Consider the following 22,076-nt stretch of genomic DNA (forward strand, 5'->3'; position numbering starts at 1 on the left):
ATGTAAAGTGAAAAATGACACAACTTCACGTCAAGACCACATCCTGTGATAGTATAGTCAACTGGTATGCATGTTGACCTTTGGATGTCATTTATACCTCCCCTTCGTACCTCCCTGGTGATACCAGGAACTGAAGCATGTCTTTACAGAGAAGGTAACCATATAATAGGTGGATAGCTGTACTAGCGCTGATGCTGTGTGTGAGAGCTTCCATGTTGCTGTATGAGGCTAGCCCCATGAATGTTGGCTTTGTTGTGTCCTGATCAAGTGCTGATGTTTTGATAAGATCCTGTTAGCTCCAGCACCCTCTAGCCAGTGCTCTCAGCACCAAGCCCTGAACCTGCGCTCTCTCCCCCCAGATAAAGCGGTGAGATCCTCATCCATCCATCTACAGTGGTCCTTGCACCTCTGCATCAAGTCGTTCAGACAGCTGTTGTCAAGAGTTTATGAACATTTGTGCTTCTATTTGTAAAATATTCAGAAAAATAAACCTCTTACATAGAACTGTGATCCTTTCATATGTGTCCTGTTAAGCTTTCCTCACAAATACTTGTCGTGACCCTGAAAGATGAGTGATGCCATGTTTAAAAGTAGGAACAGCCATTTATTTTTTATATTACCCTAGGCTGTCCAGAGGAAAGGGAATATATATTTCATAGGCATTGATAATACAGCTATAATCGCTGTGTTTAAATCTTGTTCTTGACACTGCAACATTCTGGGTGTTCTTCACTGTAGTCACTAAAGGTCATTTCCAGTATGGATCACATGAATAAAACTATTAAAGAAAAGTAATGTTCTGAATGTGTATGATATCATTGATGTATGGCGGAAGTGTCACAGCGAGTGGGATATGGAGCCACAAACGAGTTCCTACAAGGAGACCGTCAAAGGTAACAATAAAATAAAAAGCAGTTTTTACCACACGTATAAAAGCTGTGTGAAAGTGTACGGAACCCTATCTGAGAGGCCCCAGGGTCTCCCAGTGTTAATCCAGACAGGATGAACCAGAGAGAGCCTGACTACTGTGAGTGTGTGTGAGAGACGTGAAACTCAGGATGTATTTCATCCGTTGTTCTTTGCAGTGTGTTTCCTGGAGGAAATATAGCCTCCTGGTATTCAGCGTGCTACTGGGCAGACTTGAGTCCCCCGCTAAACACACACACATTCTCCATTGGGTACTATTAGCTCCTGGAGCTGGGGCTGTGTGGTCATCCGGAGTAGCTTCCTGCTGGCTCCCCGTCAGACAGAGATGGTGGTTTAGGAGGGGCGCTGATGTGGCCAGACAGGAGGGTGTGTGTGGGTGCACGGAAGCATGTGTGTACATGAGGATGTGTGTGTGAGGTTGCAGTCCAGACTGGCAGGATGACTGTCAGGGAAGTTAACTGGGCCTGGAGCCAGGGCACAGCTGGGTGCCCCCCACCTCAACCACAATACCCACCCTCTGTTCTGCAACCAACTGTCTGCAATTCCATCACAGACCACCAGTCAGCGCTGTTTGATAAGAAATGTGTTCTCGCTTGAGCTCTGATCTTGAGCTGGAGACCAAAGATTCTTTAATGAACATCCCTTAGCAGCTCATCACAGAGTTGTGTTAAATATGGAATATTCTCCGTCAGTTGTCTTTTTTCATTAAATAATGTAATTATTTTCTGCTCAGATGTTCCCGAGAAACACGTATGATGCTGCCAAACCTGGATGTGAGTTTCTCCTTGATGTTCTGTGTGTGATGTGTGTGTGCATGAGGGTGTGTGTCTGTGTGTCCTGCAGGCCTTGTTTGTCTATTGTGTTAACGCTTGTTATTGTTTACTCCTGAGGGAAAGAGGAAATGATTGCATCGGAACACCGAAATTACAGTGATGCCAGCCTCTGATAAGCGTGTGTGGAGAACAGCCTGGCATCGTTCCTCTCAGTCAGAGCCCGACGATCCCGGGTCACTGGAGCGCCGGCTTCTGGAGATCTCAAGTCTTTGGAATTCTAGTCCCAGATCAGGAATTTTCCTAAATCCAGGGCCTAGAGGTTTTGATTTAAATGTATGGAATCTCAAAGCTCCTCTAGAGTGGGGATCTGCCGCTTTTTTGGGTCACTTTGTTTCTAGCAGCAAGATATTCATGTAGTTCACTGTGTGTTATCTTCCTGACATTACCAAGGCTTACGATTAACCTGTACGAGTGTGTGGGATGTGTGCTCGACGGTGAGCCCACGGTTCGGATGATAACGGAGGTGAACGGGGATGTCTGAATGTGTGTGTGTGTGGTGAAGACGTGTGAACATTGTGCAGGGTCCCTGTGCTCTGTATTAGCTTCACCTCGTTATCATCATCACCCTCCTCCATTGTGACACGACGGGCGGAAAATGATTAGAGGAACAGGTGACAATGGAGGAAGAGATTTGTGCCGTTACCCCGGGCGCTGTCACTGTCAGGTACAGCGGCATTACACTCAAAAGAAAAGCGAGAGAAGAAGAGGTGATGAATATAAAAGGGTTTCTTTCTTATTTTAAAACATTCATGTCTTCCCTCGCAGAGTAGAATGGGGTTCATTGAAGCCAATTGACCCCCCTCCCCCCATCCTCCTCCTCTTCCCTTTCTCCCCCACCCCCCCCCCCCCTCGCTGGCTGGCAAAGGGGCAACTGTAGAAAGACAGGCAGTGAGCTTCAGAGCTGGTGACATGGAGAGGAGAGACAGACACACGTTGTCATCTCTCTTGTCCTCTACCTCTCCTTCGTTTCCCCCCTATTTTCAATCCTTCTCTTTGGATTTCTCTTCTCGGTGCTCCTTTACCTCTCCTCCTTCTCTCCACCCTGTTTCCACATCTCTCCTCTCTCCCACTCTCCTCCTCTCCTCTCTCCCGCTCTCCGATCAGAACCCGGGAGACGGAGGGAGCGAGGGAAAGATAAAGGGTGAGAGGACCAGGCCGTTTCCCACGACGATGGATAGTGCCAGTGCGTAAGTGTGTGTGCTCATCTCTGCGTGTGAGCGAGCCCCTTTGTGGGTGTACGTGTGCTTGTGTGACACTGACTCTGATGTAGTAATGCCAGAGTATTATCTCATTCACCCCCTTATCTCAATGCATTCCCCTCCCCCCCTCCCCCCAGCCCTACACAAAGCTATCTGCTCCATGGACTTTTCTGACTATTTATGTAGGACAAGGTCAGAATCGTTTAAACTTGCAGCCTCTCTCGGCCCTGCAGATGAGATAGCTGGAGGAGGAGGGAGCGCCGATCGATTCCCGCCTCGCAGATTTATCCCTTTTCCCTTCCGCTTTTTCACTTCTCCCATCGCCGTGGCAATGGGGCCCCTAGCAGGAGTCCCGCCCCATCTGTCTCCTTAACGTGGCGGGAAGAAGGAAGACGCAGGGAACGTTTAAAATACAGTAGCACTCTTAAACGGGCCACTTTTCTCCCTTTCATCCAGTCCAAATGAGAGAGCCATCACATCAATCTGGGACACTTGTGTTTCCATCGCTGGGCTATGTGAGGGCTGTTCAGGCACACTTTACTCTGCCTGAGGAGGGAGAGAAAGAGAGAGAGAGAGAGAGAGAGAGAGAGAGAAAGAGAAAGAGAGAGACAGAGAGAGACAGAAAGGGGGAAAGGTGAGGGAAATATCATCGGATGTTGATATTGAAAAAGTGCCTTACTTTGATAAACAAAGTAAGGCACTTTGTCGGGTTCTTACTCAGACCCTCATTGTGGACGGCCTGACTAGCATGAAGGTATGCCTGCAACCCAGAGTTTTCCTTTAGACTGCATGTGTGTGTGTGATCCCCATCACTCAGGGCTTGGGTTACTTTGTCCTGGCTCTATGATAGATGGCTTAGGCCAACCTCAGAGCCCCCAGTCTGAGCCACGGGAGAACTTGTCACAGCCAGTTTCCGCTCGCTCTGTCGGCTCCATCACAGTGTGAGTGTGAGTGTGTCTGGTGCATCACCGTTTGTGTGCGTGTCTGTGTGTGTGTGCGTCTGGGGTGGTGTGATGACCCCCCATTGCAACAGGATAGGTGGGTTAGGATGGACCCAGCTGTGTCTCCTTTGTGTATATGTGTGTGTGTGTGTGTGTACGTGTGTATGTCTGAGTGTGTGAGTGGTGAGCTGACCTGTGGCCTCTACTGCTGAGAGTGCTGGCCCCAGCCCCTTCCTGTCCAGACCACACGTCTAACCAGAACCCAATGTGTGTGCATCCAACTCTACTCTCTTTCATATTTCTTTCACTTGCTCTCACTCTGTCTGTCCCCCTGCCTGTCTGCCTGTCTGTCTGTCGCCCTGCCTGCCTGACTTCTTGCCGACCTGTATGTCTGTCTGACTGACTTGCCTGTCTGTATGTCTGTCTGACTTGCCTGTCTGTATGTCTGTCTGACTGACTTGCCTGTCTGTATGTCTGTCTGTCTGACTTGTCTGTCTGACTGACTTGTCTGTCTGTCTGTCGGTCCCCCTGCCTGTCTGTCTGACTGACTTGTCTGTCTGTCTGTATGAATGTCTGTCAACCTGTCTACTTGATACTTCTATTTCCACATTTTCCTCTTTTCTCTTCATGACACGACTGCCATTCTTCCGATGTTCTCTGTAATACAGTTCAACTTTACATACATTACCCCTCAGAATGGGACGATATTGGACAGTGATAGGAAGCATATGAAGTTTACCTTGAGGAGACAAAAATAACAAGTCAAATCCTCCCCTTCTCTCCTCTGTTCTCGGCTGCTTCCTACCAGTGTTTCCAGAGGACAGTGTTTTTCTGTGCTTCAGAGATTTAAACCCCAGAATGACAAGAAGTCAGGCAGATACTGGATCCGCTTGGAATTACAGATCAGACGCTTGAAACGGTGTTTTAAATACCGGCTGCAGGGAGAATTCTGTGAAGGGTCTTATTTCATTGTTATTTCGGTGGTACAATATTTTTGTTAAAGAAATTGGTGGTAGGGGATATTTAAATGGGGTGTAGATACTGCCTGGGTGTGTTTTTACTCTGAGACTTTTTCAAATCCGTTTGTACTTTTAAATGTCCTCTTAGTATAACAAAAACATATAAAAATAGAATGTTTTTAATCAGGCACATTTTTGGTGAAGTGTGAGTATATTGAAGCCAGACGCACACAGAAGACAATTATTTTTGAGGTGTGGCTTCAACTACTCTCTAAGGCATTTCTCTAGAATACCGCACAATTATTTTCAGGTTGCTCATTTGATCAATAGTAGGAAAGGAAAGAGTGTTCTCTTCCAGGAGTGTGTTTGTGTTAAGCTTTCACAGGCTGTAGTACCGTGTCTGGCCTGCTAGATGGTGATGTTGCACCAGCGTTCCTTGCTGTAGATGAAGGTCCCTCAATTCCCGTCTTTGGCTGAGCTCTTTGTGTCTTGGCGTTTCATGATGGGATTCTCTGGAGAGCTGGGGATAGAGAGCAGGACTCATTCCCCCCTAACCTCATCCCTCTATTTTTCTCCTTCTCTCTCCTTCCCCCTCTCCTTGTTGGAATGCACCCCAACCTTGACGTATTGAGGATGAAAACGATGGTTCCGCATCCTATGCCTGGTGCTTGACAACATTAACTCTTGTTTTATGAGTCTGATAACTGGAAATTATAACGTTAAGCTAAATTTAGTGAGGGTGTATGTATAAGACTTTGTGTTGAGGCTGTGGTAATGGAGAAGGGAATCTTCTCCCACACATGCGCACGCCTGCTGCACGCACACCCCCAACCACACACACAAACACACACACCACTCATTATGGGGTTGTTTGTTTATGGAATCTGAGGGGAAAGTATGTAAAATGGGCCCAGGGGAGAAAGCAGAGCCTGAGGTTTAAACTAACCCCCTCACCCCACACACCACCTACTCACCCCTACCTCACCCCACACACCACCTACTCACCCCTGCCTCACCCCACACACCACCTACTCACCCCTACCTCACCCTACACACCACCTACTCACCCCTACCTCACCCCACACACCACCTACTCACCCCTGCCTCACCCCACACACCACCTACTCACCCCTGCCTCACCCCACACACCACCTACTCACCCCTGCCTCACCCCACACACCACCTACTCACCCCTGCCTCACCCCACACACCACCTACTCACCCCTGCCTCACCCCACACACCACCTACTCACCCCTACCTCACCCCACACACCACCTACTCACCCCTACCTCACCCCACACACCACCTACTCACCCCTGCCTCACCCCACACACCACCTACTCACCCCTGCCTCACCCCACACACCACCTACTCACCCCTACCTCACCCCACACACCACCTACTCACCCCTGCCTCACCCCACACACCACCTACTCACCCCTACCTCACCCTACACACCACCTACTCACCCCTACCTCACCCCACACACCACCTACTCACCCCTGCCTCACCCCACACACCACCTACTCACCCCTGCCTCACCCCACACACCACCTACTCACCCCTGCCTCACCCCACACACCACCTACTCACCCCTGCCTCACCCCACACACCACCTACTCACCCCTACCTCACCCCACACACCACCTACTCACCCCTACCTCACCCCACACACCACCTACTCACCCCTACCTCACCCCACACACCACCTACTCACCCCTGCCTCACCCCACACACCACCTACTCACCCCTGCCTCACCCCACACACCACCTACTCACCCCTGCCTCACCCCACACACCACCTACTCACCCCTACCTCACCCCACACACCACCTACTCACCCCTACCTCACCCCACACACCACCTACTCACCCCTACCTCACCCCACACACCACCTACTCACCCCTACCTCACCCCACACACCACCTACTCACCCCTGCCTCACCCCACACACCACCTACTCACCCCTACCTCACCCCACACACCACTTACTCACCCCTGCCTCACCCCACACACCACCTACTCACCCCTACCTCACCCCACACACCACCTACTCACCCCTGCCTCACCCCACACACCACCTACTCACCCCTACCTCACCCCACACACCACCTACTCACCCCTGCCTCACCCCACACACCACCTACTCACCCCTACCTCACCCTACACACCACCTACTCACCCCTACCTCACCCCACACACCACCTACTCACCCCTGCCTCACCCCACACACCACGTACTCACCCCTACCTCACCCTACACACCACCTACTCACCCCTACCTCACCCCACACACCACCTTACTTACCCCTGCCTCACCCCACACACCACCTACTCACCCCTACCTCACCCCACACACCACCTACTCACCCCTGCCTCACCCCACACACCACCTACTCACCCCTGCCTCACCCCACACACCACCTACTTACCTCTGCCTCAAATCACACCCCCCACACACACCATCCACTTAACCTTTCCTCACCTCACACACCATCCACTTACCCCTGCCTCACCCCCCACACAAACCAACTACTTACTGCCCCTCTCACATACACACACATTTCTTACTGTTATTACCCCCTTCACCCAACCCCTGAACTTAACCTTTCCTCACAACCTCCATTTCCCCTGGCACTCCCCTTCTAACTCCTCTGGTACCTTCTCCCACTCTCCCTAGGTACCCCCCCCCCCCCCCCCCCCTCTTGCAGTTCCTATCCCTGGTTCCCTCCTATGGTCACATGTTGGAGGAAATGCTCACACAGCAGTGATGGGAGAACTTCTGATGATGTTAGTTTGCTTTCCTCTAAGTCTAATGGTTTTCCTAATGAAGCTGACTTCCCCTTCAGTGTGTGTGTGTGTGTGTGTGTGTGTCATTGTGTGTCCCTGTCTAGCCACTCCTTACCCTGGTATAGGCAATGCTGTTCTACCAGCACATTAGTGGGTGTTTATTGTTTCTAGTGTGTGCTTTCGTGTAAATGTGCATGTGTGAGTGCATTGCTCCCAAATCAACAGAGCGTGTCATCACAGTAAAACATCTAGTAGATAGTTGTCTGGTGTGAGGGCAACACATCACTTCTATATATATATGTGTGTTTGTGTGTGTGTGTGTGTGTGTGCTACAGGAACCTGTTACTGTGCCAGCAGGCTTTGTTTTCGGTTATGCTGGATGTCTTCTTAGGAAAATGAGTTGGATTAGGAAGAGAAGAACATTGTTTACGTAGGGGAGAGTGGTGGAAGTGTGGTTGTTGTGAATGTGTTCAGACATATTGTGTTTGTCTTGCCATCTGAGTGACTAAACATGTGGTTGCTGTGGTGTGTGTGTTGGTGTGTTGGTTTGATACAACATTAAACCATACTCTCCACACAATGTTTATCATCCAAATAAACCAGAGTAGAGAAGACTCCTCCTTTCTCCCTCTCTCATCCCTCCATTCTCTCTGCTTTCCACCCTTTCCCTTACTCTTTGATACCTCACTTCTTCAACCCTTCTCTATCACTTCCTATCCACATTCTCTCTCTCTCTCTCTCTCTCTCTCTCTCTCTCTCTCTCTCTCTCTCTCTCTCTCTCTCTCTCTGCATATCTCTCTTATTCTCTCCTCATCTCCATGTCCCTGTCTCTGTACCAGCACACCCTCTGGTGTTCCATGCCGACACTGTGAAGTGGACTGGATTCATCCGTGTTTAAGAGATCCCTCCTCTGAGTTTTTGTGTGAGCGATGCTCAGTGTGTGTGACTGTCTGAGAGACAGATATTCATTTAAGGCTGTCATAAGACTGTTCCATTTGACTTCCATGTATTGTACCTGCTACCTGCCACCACTGTCCCAGCCTGGCAACTTGTGCCAAAGAGAGAGAGAGGAGCAGACAAGCTAGGTTTGAGAAACCTTCTCCCTGTGTGGAAACCAGAACCGGTATTAGCAGTGTTTCCAAACCTCCATGTATAGTGTTCTCGTAGACCACCAGTATGTTGGTCCAAATCACACAAACATTTTCATTACCCTTCCCTGGCATCTGAATAACCTGAACCTCCTTTCCTGAATGTTAAAAATGGCCTCTGCGTGTATGTGTGTGTGTGAGGGGTGTGTGTGTGTGTGTGGAGCCTATAGAAGTCTCTGACCAGCGAAGCACAACCAAGACCTTCATCAACCCCCTGCCTCCAGCAAACCAGGTCTCAACGATATGTGCGTGAGAAAGAAGAGACCAGGGCATGTGTGTGTGACTAACTGTGAGAACTTCGATGGTGTGTGTGTGCATGCATGTGTGTGTGTGTGTTGGTAGTTTTCCCATGATGTCATTGGAAGGCAGAAGTGAACTCCAACAGTGAGGTGTTTTGGAAACCGAAGTGTGTGTGTGTGTTTTCTAATGTTCTCTTTGACTATTCTTACCTGTGTTGTTTTTACTTTTGGCATCATACCAGCTATTTGAAAGTAATTATTTCTTTCTGTGTGTGTGTGTTCTTCAAAAGCAGCCAGGCTAGCATGAATGAAGTCCAGCTACTGTTGTGGTCCATCGCCACGGTAGCCACACTGCTTTGTTTGGGTGCTGCTACACCACCAGCCCTTGTTATAACTAGACCCGTATGCTAGACGCAGCTCTGACTGAGGCCCATGTGAACCTGAGATTCTACTTTTAACATGCCGCACCCTCAAACCTTATTTCTCCAGAGTGACAGCCATTTTGAGGGAGATCATGTTTGGAAGCCCGTGACCATGGCCTGCCATTCCCGAGGTTGACGGGGTGTGGAAATATATAATTGCTTCCTGAAACGTAACTAGATGATATGAATAATCAGGGAGAGAGCCTGGGATGCGACGCCCAGCTTCATGCCAGCCAGCCTGTGGAGTCCCTGGGTAGTCGTGCGTGCGGGGGGTGCTATAGCGTCTGGTCGAGCCCAGGGAGGAGATGGGGTGTCGGGGATCTGGGATTCTCCTGGTCCCCTGTGTTATCAGAGGAAAGGTCTGGAACAGGCTAGGCATGGAGACCTGTCACAGCTAGGGCCCTCTATACCACCCACGCCATGTCTCCAGCAGATAGACACACACGACGACTCGTGTTTAGCTCGGTGTGTGTATGCATCGGGGTGTGTGTGTGGATGGGGACATTTGTTTGGGTGTGTTTCATTTTACTGTGTCACTTTAACGCTCCGATGGACAAACAAAAGGGAGGGAAAAGTGAAATGATGAAGAAACGAAGAGGTGATGAAGACGAGCGGGGAACGGGACAAAGGGAAGCGAGGTGGAGGGAGAGGAGGAGAGAGAGGGAGAAGAGTGACAGGATGAGGCTGTCTGGTGAATACCAACAGGGCGCTGAGGCTCTGCCCTCCAGCAGCAGGATCAGGAGGGAAATACAGCTCTGATGGACACCCTGATAACACACACACACACACACACACACACACACACACATGCACACATACATGTACAGACACACATGCAGACACAACCCACAGACACACATACACACATGCAGATGTTCACACGCGCACATGCAAACGCTCCCGCAAATCCACCCAGAAATCAAAGAGTGATGCTGGTGGGGGAGCAGAGAGAGTAGGACAGAGCTGGTGTGAAGGAGAGAGAACATGCTAGAGAGAGAACATGCTAGAGAGAGAACATGCTAGAGAGAGAACATGCTAGAGAGAGAACATGCTAGAGAGAGAACATGCTAGAGAGAGAACATGCTAGAGAGAGAACATGCTAGAGAGAGAACATGCTAGAGAGAGAACATGCTAGAGAGAGAAATGTGCTGCCAGGTGGGAGAAACAGGACATTGTTCAAGATGAGAAAGAATCATGGACGAGGTCCAGGGCACCATTCAGCAACACTGAACATCAACCAATGAAACACCCCTCTCCGTCCTGCACTTCCTGTCTCTCTCCCTGTCTCCCTCCACACCCCAGCTCTCCAGCCCTGTACCCCTCCACCCCTCTAGCCCTCCAGCCCTCCACCCCTCCACCCCTCCAGCCCTCCACCCCTCCACCACTCTCTCCAGACCCCCTCTCTCCCCCTCATATAAACCCAACTCACACTCTGGCTGTCTTACTGATCTTATCGATGCTTTTTCATTTACTATGCTGAACTGGCCTCCCCATGTCATTAAAGAGCACACACACTTGCAATTGCACAGGCAAATCAGAAAAGGAGAGAAAGATGTGTTTGTAAATGTGTTAAAACGCTAGGGGGGCATGCTTTTCATATTAGTGGTATGTTTGGTTGTTTCTGTGTGTGAGAGTATGTGTGTGTGTTTTCTATAGCGTTTGTTTATCTCCGATCTCGGAGCTGGGTCATGTGTTGTTGCTTCGAATTTCATCATCCCAGCTTCTTATCTGCTGTTTTCATACACAACCACAACCGTAATACTGTTATAACACACACGCGCACACCACCCCCCCCCCCACACACACACCACCGCAGACACGATTACGGGCTGTTATACACTCCCACCGTAAGACAGAATCTGAAACGGAAGAGAAGGTAGATAGTGGATGTGACGATGGTGGAGAGTACCAGGGGGATAAAGAGAGAGAGGGCTGCGTTCAGCGTTCAGCGTTGTTATTTTGACGTGACCAGACAACCGGTTTTGTGGCTCAGAGCTGCTGAGTATGTGAGGAATGAGACCCGCTGATGATCTGGGCCGATTACATGTCTCTGACTGCTGTCTGTCTGCTTCGCGCTTGCCTGCGTCTCTCTCTCTCCTTCTCAGTCTCTCTCTGTTTCTCGTTGTGTCTGTGTCCGTCTTTTCTTCATATGGTTCTGTTTTGTCTGCGGCGTATCGTGTGTGTGCGTGTGTGTGAGTGTGCGTGTTCGGTCGACTCTCATATCTCTCTGTGGGGCCCACAAGCCTGTGCGGGTGCCTGTGTACAGGTTGACCTAGAGCAGTTTCCAGGGGCAGGAAATCCCTATACTTAGGCTCATTAGATAACCACATGGGTCATCCATGGGTCACAGCAGGCCCGGGAAGTCTGGGACAGCACTGGAGGAGAGCAGGACTGACACACACACACACACACACACACACGCTTGTCTCAGACCTTACACGTCTGTCACTAAGCATGTGCATGTTTGTGTATCTTGCAGCGGTGTGAGGAGTTGTTTTTGTAGCCCTGGTAGTGGGTCATCGATGTGTGTGTGGGTGCGTTTGTGTGCAGGTGTATGTGTGTATATGTGCGTATATGTGCGTGTGGCCAGAACATTGTGTCTGGTCGAGATGGGCGGTTGATTAACAGCAATTGACTTCCTTTCCTTCAGTAGCCCCTAACAGCTGTAGTCAGAGCAGGTCCAGTTGACACATGCATGACACGTTGTTTAACCCACCACCACTGGCCCGTACGAGAAGGCAGCACATGGCAGAGCCACACCCAGGAAATACAGCCTGAACATCCTGCTTCCCATGGGCCTTTGTTTCGTAGTTTTTTGTGTGGTGCTCTTGTCTCTCACCGCATCTAACCTCTGGGAGCTCTTCCTGACTCACAGCTCAGAAGCTGATTGGATGATGGCAGTAATGACTAGAGGGCAAGTGTTGCTTGGGGCAGGGGAGCAGGGTGTGGGGGAAACGTAATGACTTCCAATTTTTGGAAAGGAAACGAGATGTAAATTAGGTAATTATGAGTCCTAACGGGGACAAACAACACTGACATTCTAGCCCCGGTAAGCGGGTGTATTTATAAACCATAATAACCTTAAGTGGGACTGGCTGAGGCCTCGTCAAGGGAATTAGAAATGCCTGAAACAGCATAGCTCTTGTTGTTTTTGGGTGCTGCGTTTTAGAATGAACATGTTATAATGTGAATGGGCTCCTCAGAGTGGGATGTTGAAGCAAGCAGCTCAGACAGGAGCAGGGCGGCTGGAGCACAGGAGGCTGGAAGTTCATGTGGCAGGCCTGTTTGATCTCTCTGGTGAGGGGCAACCCCCTCCCCACACACACACCCCTCCTAACAGGGATGGGACTGAAGAAGTGGTCCAGCCAAACCACATTGTCTAAGAGAAAACTTGGAGAAATACCTTTTTGGGGGATTTGATTTATTTTTTCTCCATTTCCTATTGGCTCTCCGGCTCAGTCTATAAAATGGTCCATGTGTAGACTGTCCCAGACTGAGCACCACTGTGTCCAGAAGTAGACTTTCCCAGACTGAGCACCAGTGTGTCCAGGTGTAGACTGTCCCAGACTGAGCACCAGTGTGTCCAGGTGTAGACTGTCCCAGACTGAGCACCAGTGTGTCCAGGTGTAGACTGTCCCAGACTGAGCACCACTGTGTCCAGGAGTAGACTGTCCCAGACTGAGCACCAGTGTGTCCAGGTGTAGAGTGTCCCAGACTGAGCACCAGTGTGTCCAGGTGTAGAGTGTCCCAGACTGAGCACCAGTGTGTCCAGGTGTAGAGTGTCCCAGACTGAGCACCAGTGTGTCCAGGCTCGGCAGGTCATGCTTCAGACCTCGTGTCAGGTTGGACTTGGCCAGTTCCGGTTCAAATCCAAACTGATGAACTGAGGTGGAAGTGGAGTACACTGTGTGGAGCCCAGTGAGACTGGGGCTCCGTGGTGGCTGTTAGGATTGTGCCTAGCGCTGCAGAAGTGTGCTTCTGACAAAGTAAGCACAGGGGCTTTGGTGTTCACCCCGCCCCCCCATTTCCAATTTCCCTCTTAACACATTCATATTCCTCCTTCAGATTGAGCCAAGCACTTCCGCTGGTACTGCAGACAGTGGGATTATTTTACACTCGCTTCTTTGGGGGAGGGGAGGGGGGGAGGCAGAAGCAGAGGGTGAGGGTGCGGGGAGTCTCTACTAGAATGCCCTCTATGTACATTACTGTTTATTTGAACATGGCATTCAGAAATGTGTAGAGAATAAGACACTTGATTTATTTTATCTGGATAAAACCGACCCAGATGAATTTTTCAGGGAGCACGGCTCTCAAAACAAAGTATCTGAAATAAAAATCCCTGTACTTATTTGTGTTTTGTGAGTGAGAGTGTTGAGTGTGAGGTGTTACTCAACATTAGTCATGGGAGTCAGCAGACATACAGGAAGTTCACCCACACTGAACCGTGTTATAGTTGTCAATGCCGTGTCAGAGAGAGGACAAGCATTGTCACTGGTGTAACTCTGGAATCTTCTACGGGGTGGCACCATGATGAGGCTACCACCTACCCTCTATCTCTTTCCTTATCTGTCTGTTTTCTTCCTCTCTCTCTCTCTCTCTCTCTCTCTCTCTCTCTCTCTCTCTCTCTCTCTCTCTCTCTCTTTCTCTCTCTCTCTCTCTCTCTCTCTCTCTCTCTCTCTCTCTCTCTTCTCTCTTTTTTTCTCAGATGGCGCTCAGCCGTTACGTTCTCAGGGGAAGGGCAGACTCCTGGCGCCGCAGTGTTTGGGCTCTCCCGGACACACACGCACACACACACACAAACACACACACAGGTACTATGACACACACACACACACAGGTACTATGACACACACACACACACACGCACGCACACACACACACACACACACACACACACACACACACACACACACAGGTGCTATGACACACACACACACACAAAAACACACACAGGTACTATGACACACACACACACACTCACCTACAGCAAATTAAGCGTATTGTTGCATTGCCTCAGTGGTTGAGCAAAGAAAAGGGTTCCACCCTTTGTGCCTCACGTCCCACATGAGGGTACGTGCCACCAGGAGTCCTTCCTCCTTTTCTTCCCCTCGTTCGTTTCATTCGGAGGAAGGTGAGAAGTTCACTGGTCTGATGTGGCTCCGCCGTGTCTCCTTTCAGAGGCAGAGAGGTGCAGCCGCATCAGGTACTGCCTCCCCCTCTTCATTTGACCTTCACACAAGCAGCACACAGCTTGTAAAAAACGTAAAGAACCTGCTGGTTCTTCGAAGTACACATGATGTTGACGTGATCCTCATTAGACATTGTTTTAAACGTGTTGCTTTAAAAAAAAATATCAAACAAAGTTTTAATTCTATCTGGTTATCTTGAGCCTGCCACTGGAAGGAGAGAGAAAAGAGAGGAAGGGAGAGGAGGGAAACTCTGTGACACCATGAGTGACCTTCATGTGAACAGCACTGGCCTCACCAGAAGTCTCAGACAGTTGATGGTTGGTATGGCTTATTTGACTTTTGACAATAAGTTTAAAGTGCCATGTTTACAGAGGTAAAACAGGATTATTTATCCAACCTAATTTGAAGCAGTAGAGTCTGCCTCCACTTCTCTCCTTTTCTTTCTCTCCTTCCCTCTCTCCCTCTCTCCTCGTTTTTCTCTTCTCTAATGGCAGTCCACAGTGATCTTGATCAGAGGCAGACAGCGGGGTTCGATGGAAAATTAAACAAATAAACTGGGGCACGTTGGAAAACATTCCCCTCCGCCTGGCCTGACCCCTCGGCCCTTCCAGACACTTCCACAGGGGTCGTGACCTCCCTTGACTGGGGCGTACAGCGTCACATGGGCCTCTGACTGTTGGTTTGGCCTCTGTGTCCCGACAATAAGGAAAACACAAGGACCCCGCTCTCCTCCCCACGCTACACAACCAAACACAATCACACCAGGCCTGTGCAGCACGTTGTACACGTTGTACTGTTAGAAATAACACCCTCAACGCTTCATGGTGCCCAGTGAGCATACATGTGTTTGTAGGTGCGTGTGTGAGCGTGTGCAAACGTGCGTGTGCTTGAATGTGAGAAATGCTGTATGTCAGGATTTCTCCCAGGTGTAGTCTTGTGACGTGACGCTTTACGCATGGTGCGAGTGCAAAGAAAGTCCTAGATGTGACCCGTAGATATGATGCTTGTGGATGCTGTGAATTTGACACATTCCAACGAAACTGACAGTCGACTGACAGGTCATTTCACTGTGTCATGGCTAGCTTTATCGGTTTGGCGATGCACAAGATAAAAAAGTCATTATTTTACAGTTAAAACGTCCTCAGTCCCTCTCGAGCTCACTTGAGCCCTGTTGCACTCTTGCCATTTGCTTCTTCTGCAGGGTAAACTCTTGCCGTGGTTCCGTACAGGCATTTAAAGTCAAATCAGTCTTCTTCTGTTCCAGCGAGGCTCGTGTTGTATTTCCATCACGTTCCTCATCCGTCTCTATCTAGCGTCCCCATCTATGTAAATCACCGTATGGAACCGGGGACCGGAGGACATTAGCCGGTAAGGCCTGATCAGCTCTGCCCGTTAGCGGAGCTTCAGAGTCACTTATCCCTGCTAGAACAAAGCCCGGGTCGGACGCGATACGCACCACGCATACGTGTTCAGCCCTTATCTTGTTTATTTGATGGAGTTTTTCAAACGCAAACATTTTCTTTAGATGGCTCTGTGAAACTCAGGGGCACGATAAGCATCGGATGCAGACTTAATTGCCTGAGATAGACGCTTATTATTCCCATTAATTGGGCGCATAGGCCCTGGCTCCCTCTCCCTCTCCCTCTCTCTCTCCCTCTCCCTCTCCCTCTCCCTCTCCCTCTCCCTCTCCCTCTCCCTCTCCCTCTCCCTCCCTCCCTCTCCCTCTTCCTCTCGCTTTCTTTCCATTTCCCTCTCCCTCCCCCTCTCTCCCTCCCTTTCTCTCTGTCCCTCTCCCTCTTGCCTCTTTGATGGTGAGATGAAGGCAGAGAGCGGGTGAACCACCACAGTGAAGTCCAACCGCTGGAAAACCTGGGAACGATTGAAACGTAATGAAACAGTTTGGAGGTATCTTTTCCCTGATGTGCTTAGCTGATGACTCTCTTACCTCGCTGTTAGCTTGCTAACATCTATGCTGTACAGAGCGTGTGTCCGCTGTCTGTGTGTGTGTTTTGTGCTAGTGTGTGTGGTTACTCCCTTGTAATTGGCTGGGGTTTGTGGGTGGGTTTACTGTGTGTGTGTGTGTATGTGCATGTCTTCAAGTGTGTGTGTTAGGAGACTACACTGTGTATAGCCAATGCTGTCCTCCTCCCTGTCTGTTTCTGTATGGTGTGTGTGTGTGTGTGTGTGAGTGAGAGAAAGAGAGAGAGAGAGTGCTGCATGGCCGTTGCATCTGTGAGATTTCTCTGTCTCTCCCGGCGTTTTCCCCCGCCAGTCAGAGAGCCGGCATTCCTTCACGGGTTCACTGGCAATGTTCAAGTGGCTCCCTCTTAACAGCCCTAATCACTCAGACATAATCACAGGCCACTTTGAAGTAATAGTCAATTTGCTATGAGTCCTGCGTTTAACAGAACTGCTTGTACATAGTGGGGCCGCAAGCCAGTAGGAAGGAAGATGTATGGATAATGTCTTCTGTCAATTAACTTTTTTTTTGTTTTGTTTTTTGTTTACAGTCACACACTTTGGAAAATTAGTTTATAAAAATATGTGGACACACGCAGGTCTGCACGTCTGCAGGCACATACGAGCATGTTATTGTAACTACCTATTTTTGGGTTACCATGGCAGCTGTGGGTGGCAAGTCCCCTCTGTGTGGACAAGGGCAGGTGAAGCAGATAAGATATGGAAAAGCCCATCTTTGAGGAAACACTGTATGCGTGTGTGTGTGTGTGTGGTTAGTGTACATGTGCACATCTTTCTAAAGCCCGTGGAGGATGATGAGTAAACCCACAGGAAACAGTTGTTCTAACCTGTCAACCCTCCTGCACGCCCTGCCACTGAATACACCTCCAATTACACACCTACTGTATATACACTGAGTGTATGTGTGTCCACCTCGACTGTGTGGACATCTATACGTGTGAGTGTGTGTGTTGGCAGACTGTGAATCAGCAACAGAGAACGCAGGCCCTGGTTTGAACCATGTTTACTGTTAACAGTGCTCCCGGTGGCGCCACAACTGGGAAAAAAAACTGAAGCTGAAAAATACTTTGTTTTGGGGGAGGCGGCTGTGGTGGTTTTGTAATGGCCGCCGCTATCAGGGCCCTGATCTCTTTACACAGAACCAGGGAGCGAGCGAAGAAGGGAGGGAGGGAGAGAATTAAAAGGTATGTTATTCCACACTGTGCGCACTGGGGGTGAGAGAGAGAGCGAGGGGGGGGGGAGAGCGAGGGGGGTAGGAGTTAGTGAGGCCGAGGGCGAGGCACCTTGTACACACACAGGAGATGCAGGCGCTCGCCAGTGTGTCTGTCTTCCCCTCTCCCTCCACCCCTCCAGCCCTCTCCCTCCGGCCCTCTCCCTCCACCCCTCCACCCCTCCACCCCTCTCCCTCCACCCCTCTCCCTCCACCCCTCTCCCTCCACCCCTCCAGCCCTCTCCCTCCACCCCTCTCTCTCCACCCCTCCACCCCTCTCCCTCCACCCCTCCAGCCCTCTCCCTCCACCCCTCTCCCTCCACCCCTCCAGCCCTCTCCCTCCACCCCTCTCCCTCCACCCCTCCACCCCTCCACCCCTCTCCCTCCACCCCTCCAGCCCTCTCCCTCCACCCCTCTCCCTCCACCCCTCCAGCCCTCTCCCTCCACCCCTCTCCCTCCACCTCTCCACCCCTCCACCCCTCTCCCTCCACCCCTCTCCCTCCACCCCTCCACCCCTCCACCCCTCTCCCTCCACCCCTCTCCCTCCATCCCCGCCCCTGTACTTCCAACACTGCATTCATCCTAACTGAACTTTCATAACTGAACTCAACTGTTTTAGACAGTTATAAAAAATAAGTAAATTATAGTTTGGAATGTGCCCCATCTCTGAACAGTAGCTGGTGGCTTTGGAAGCCCTCTTTCCAGGCAGATGCTGGGTTGTTTCCTCAGGACAGCTCAGGCTGCTCGAGAGGCCAAGCTCCAGCACTGAGGGTCTGGGACAATGCCAGACAGCGGACACAGATGGTACTCCGCGCAGGTCAATTGGAAGGGGGCGATAATGATGTTCTACCTGAGGAGTGAAAGAGTGTGGTACGTGAGTGTGTGTGTACGTGAGTGGTGGCGTGTGTTTGGGCGTGCGTGCGTGAGCGATACCACGGGTTAGCATGGGGGAGCGGGGTGAACAGTAATTCAGTGGGCTGTTCAGCCTCTATTCAGCTGGATGTATTAGCGCATAATGAATCATGAAGAAGATGTACTGTTCCACGCTCCCCATGCTAACGTGGTTCGCTCACGCACGCACGCCCACACACACGCACACACACTCACGTACACACACACTCACGTACACACACACTCAGGTGTAGAACATCATTATCGCCCACTTCCAATTGATGGGGAGTATTATGCTGCTAAATTGATTTTCCTTCCTCTGCGTCCTCGTTGCAGAGGAGCGACATGAGAAAAGAAGAAAGACAGAAAGACGGAGTCATCAACAACTTTATTCCAATCAGCATATCTGAGTTGAATGAGTAAAGAGTTGTATCAAAAAGAGAACCTGGGCTCAAATCTTCACAAATTGCATTTTTTTTTTCTATCAGGAAAATGTTACCGATTATCATGAAAGGCGCAAATTGAATTCTTTTTCATTTAAGTAATAATTGATTTGACATTTCGGAGGACTTCAAAGGCAGTGTGGCCTCAGGCCTCGGCAGTAAATGACTGTATAAAGCAGAGGATTTACCATTAGCTGAGTGTCAAGTGTACGCTGTGCATTTTCCTTCCTCCCTATCTCTTTCTTTCCCTCCCTTTCTTTTTGTCCGTCTCTCTTAGTGACTCTGTCTCTCTGTCTCTCTGTCTCTGTCTCTCTCTCTCTCTCTCTCTCTCTCTCTCTCTCTCTCTCTCTCTCTCTCTCTCTCTCTCTCTCTCTCTCTCTCTCTCTCTCTCTCTCTCTGTCTATCAGTCTTCTATCCACCTCAGCCATTTGAGAGTTTCAAGTCCAGTTTTTTTTTACAAGTTTGCAGGCATTAGGGTGTGTGTGTGTGTGTATGTTTGACTGTGTGTGTGTGTGTGCAAGCGACTGTGTGTGTCCCTTCTCCTCACAGGCCAGGTAGACTGCTTTATTGCAGCACCATAGTTCTCTGTATGTTTATCAGTAAACCAAACTACACACGGTTAGCCTGCCTCCATTATAACTCTTTACACTTCCTTGTATTGTTTATTTATTTTTCCTCAGGAAATGCCTCCTTGTCTGTCTGTGTGTGTTTCATGCGGAACAGGACGGTTGGCTAAAGGGAGGGTAGGGAGGTTTGATGTGTAAATACGTACAGTTAGGTCCATAAATATTTGGACATTGACACAATTTTCATCATTTTGGCTCTGTATACCACCACAATGGATTTGAAATGAAACAATCAAGATATGCTTTAAGTGCAGACTTTCAGCTTTAATTTCAGGGTATTTACATCCAAATCAGGTGAACGGTGTAGGAATTACAATACATTTTATATGTGGCCCCCCCCTTTTTAAGGGACCAAAAGTAATTGGACAATTGGCTGCTCAGCTGTTCCATGGCCAGGTGTATGTTATTCCCTCATGGGAGTTCGTTATTTCATTGACAAGGAGCAGATAAAAGGTCTAGAGTTCATTTCAAGTATGGTATTTGTGTTTGGAATCTGTTGCTGTCAACTCTCAATATGAAGTCCAAAGAGCTGTCACCATCAGTGAAGCAAGCCATCGTTAGGCTGAAAAATCAAAACAAACCTATCAGAGAGATAGCAAAAACATTAGGTGTGGCCAAATCAACTGTTTGGTACATTCTTAAAAGAAAGAACGCACTGGTGAGCTCAGCAACACCAAAAGACCTGGAAGACCACGGAAAACAACTGTGGTGGATGACAGAAGAATTCTTTCCCTGGTGAAGAAAAACCCCTTCACAACAGTTGGCCAGATCAAGAACACTCTCCAGGAGGTAGGCGTATCTGTGTCAAAGTCAAAAATTAAGAGAAGACTTCACCAGAGTAAATATAGAGGGTTCACCACAAGTGAACACAATGTGAACCATTGGTGAGTCTCAAAAACAGGAAGACCAGATTAGAGTTTGCCAAAAAACATCTAAAAGACCCTGTACAGTTCTGGAACAACATCCTATGGACAGATGAGACCAAGATCAACTTGTACCAGAATGATGGGAAGAGAAGAGTATGGAGAAGGGAAGGAACTGCTCATGATCCAAAGCATACCACCTCATCAGTGAAGCATGGTGGAGGTAGTGTTATGGCATGGGCATGTATGGCTGCCAATGGAACTGGTTCCCTTGTATTTATCGATGATGTGACTGCTGACAAAAGCAGTAGGATGAATTCTGAAGTGTTTCTGGCAATATTATCTGCTCAGATTCAGCCAAATGCTTCAGAACTCATAGGACGGCGCTTCACAGTGCAGATGGACAATGACCCGAAGCATACTGCGAAAGCAACCAAAGAGTTTTTTATGGCAAAGAAGTGGAATGTTCTGCAATGGCCAAGTCAATCACCTGACCTAAATCCAATTGAGCATGCAGTTCACTTGCTAAAGACAAAACTGAAGGGAAAATGCCCCAAGAACAAGCAGGAACTGAAGACAGTTGCAGTAGAGGCCTGGCAGAGCATCACCAGGGACGAAACCCAGCGTCTGGTGATGTCTATGGGTTCCAGACTTCAGGCTGTCATTGACTGCAAAGGATTTGCAACCAAGTATTAAAAGTGACAATTAGATTTATGATTATGTTAGTTTGTCCAATTATTTTTGGTCCCTTAAAAAGGGGGGGCCACATATAAAATGTGTTGTAATTCCTACACCTTTCACCTGATTTGGATGTAAATACCCTGAAATTAAAGCTGAAAGTCTGCACTTAAAGCACATCTTGATTGTTTCATTTCAAATCCATTGTGGTGGTATACAGAGCCAAAATGATGAAAATTGTGTCAATGTCCAAATATTTATGGACCTAACTGTAGTTTAACAAAGTCACATGCCTATCGTCTCCAGAGGTTACTGGCAGGCTTTGGGGTCATATCAGGGGCTGTTTTCAGGGAATTCAGTGCACACATATACGCACACACACACACCATTACCTTCATCCTATGTTACCAGAGTGCTGTTCTTGCCTTTCAAAAATATTTAGTGCTTGATTGTAAATATGTTTTTTTCTCACCCAGTTCGTTAAGTTATTCATAGAAATGCTGATTGCAGGCAGCTGTCATCTCTAAACGGGGCTTTGTTATTGTTAAGTAATTAGAACAACCATCATCACATTCTGAGATGAAAGGGTTAGTAAAATAGCCTCTCTCCTCTCTTTCTCGCTTTCTCTCCCTCTCTTTCTCTCTCTCTCTCTCTCTCCCTCTCCCTCTCCCTCTCCCTCTCCCTCTCCCTCTCTCTCTCTCTCTCTCTCTCTCTCTCTCTCTCTCTCTCTCTCTCTCT

At 49.1% G+C, this 22,076-nt stretch overlaps 1 protein-coding gene across 4 annotated transcripts in view; it reads left to right on the plus strand.

The window, feature by feature from the left end:
- atp5f1c (ATP synthase F1 subunit gamma) overlaps nucleotides 1–22,076 on the plus strand; it is a 165,184-nt gene that overhangs the window by 2,899 nt on the left and 140,209 nt on the right. The window contains exons 9-10 of one of the 4 annotated variants that reach the window (XM_062483117.1): nucleotides 128–154; nucleotides 360–378. In XM_062483117.1, coding sequence (XP_062339101.1) covers nucleotides 128–134 — 7 coding nt within the window. In that variant the 3' untranslated portion in view covers nucleotides 135–154; nucleotides 360–378. Of the gene's footprint in view, nucleotides 1–127; nucleotides 155–359; nucleotides 517–22,076 lie in introns of those variants that run through there. The other 3 variants (XM_062483116.1, XM_062483119.1, XM_062483118.1) reach the window with 3 other exon arrangements.

The sequence above is a fragment of the Osmerus eperlanus genome, chromosome 17, assembly GCF_963692335.1.
Source record: "Osmerus eperlanus chromosome 17, fOsmEpe2.1, whole genome shotgun sequence".
Classification (NCBI taxonomy): Eukaryota; Metazoa; Chordata; class Actinopteri; order Osmeriformes; family Osmeridae; genus Osmerus; species Osmerus eperlanus.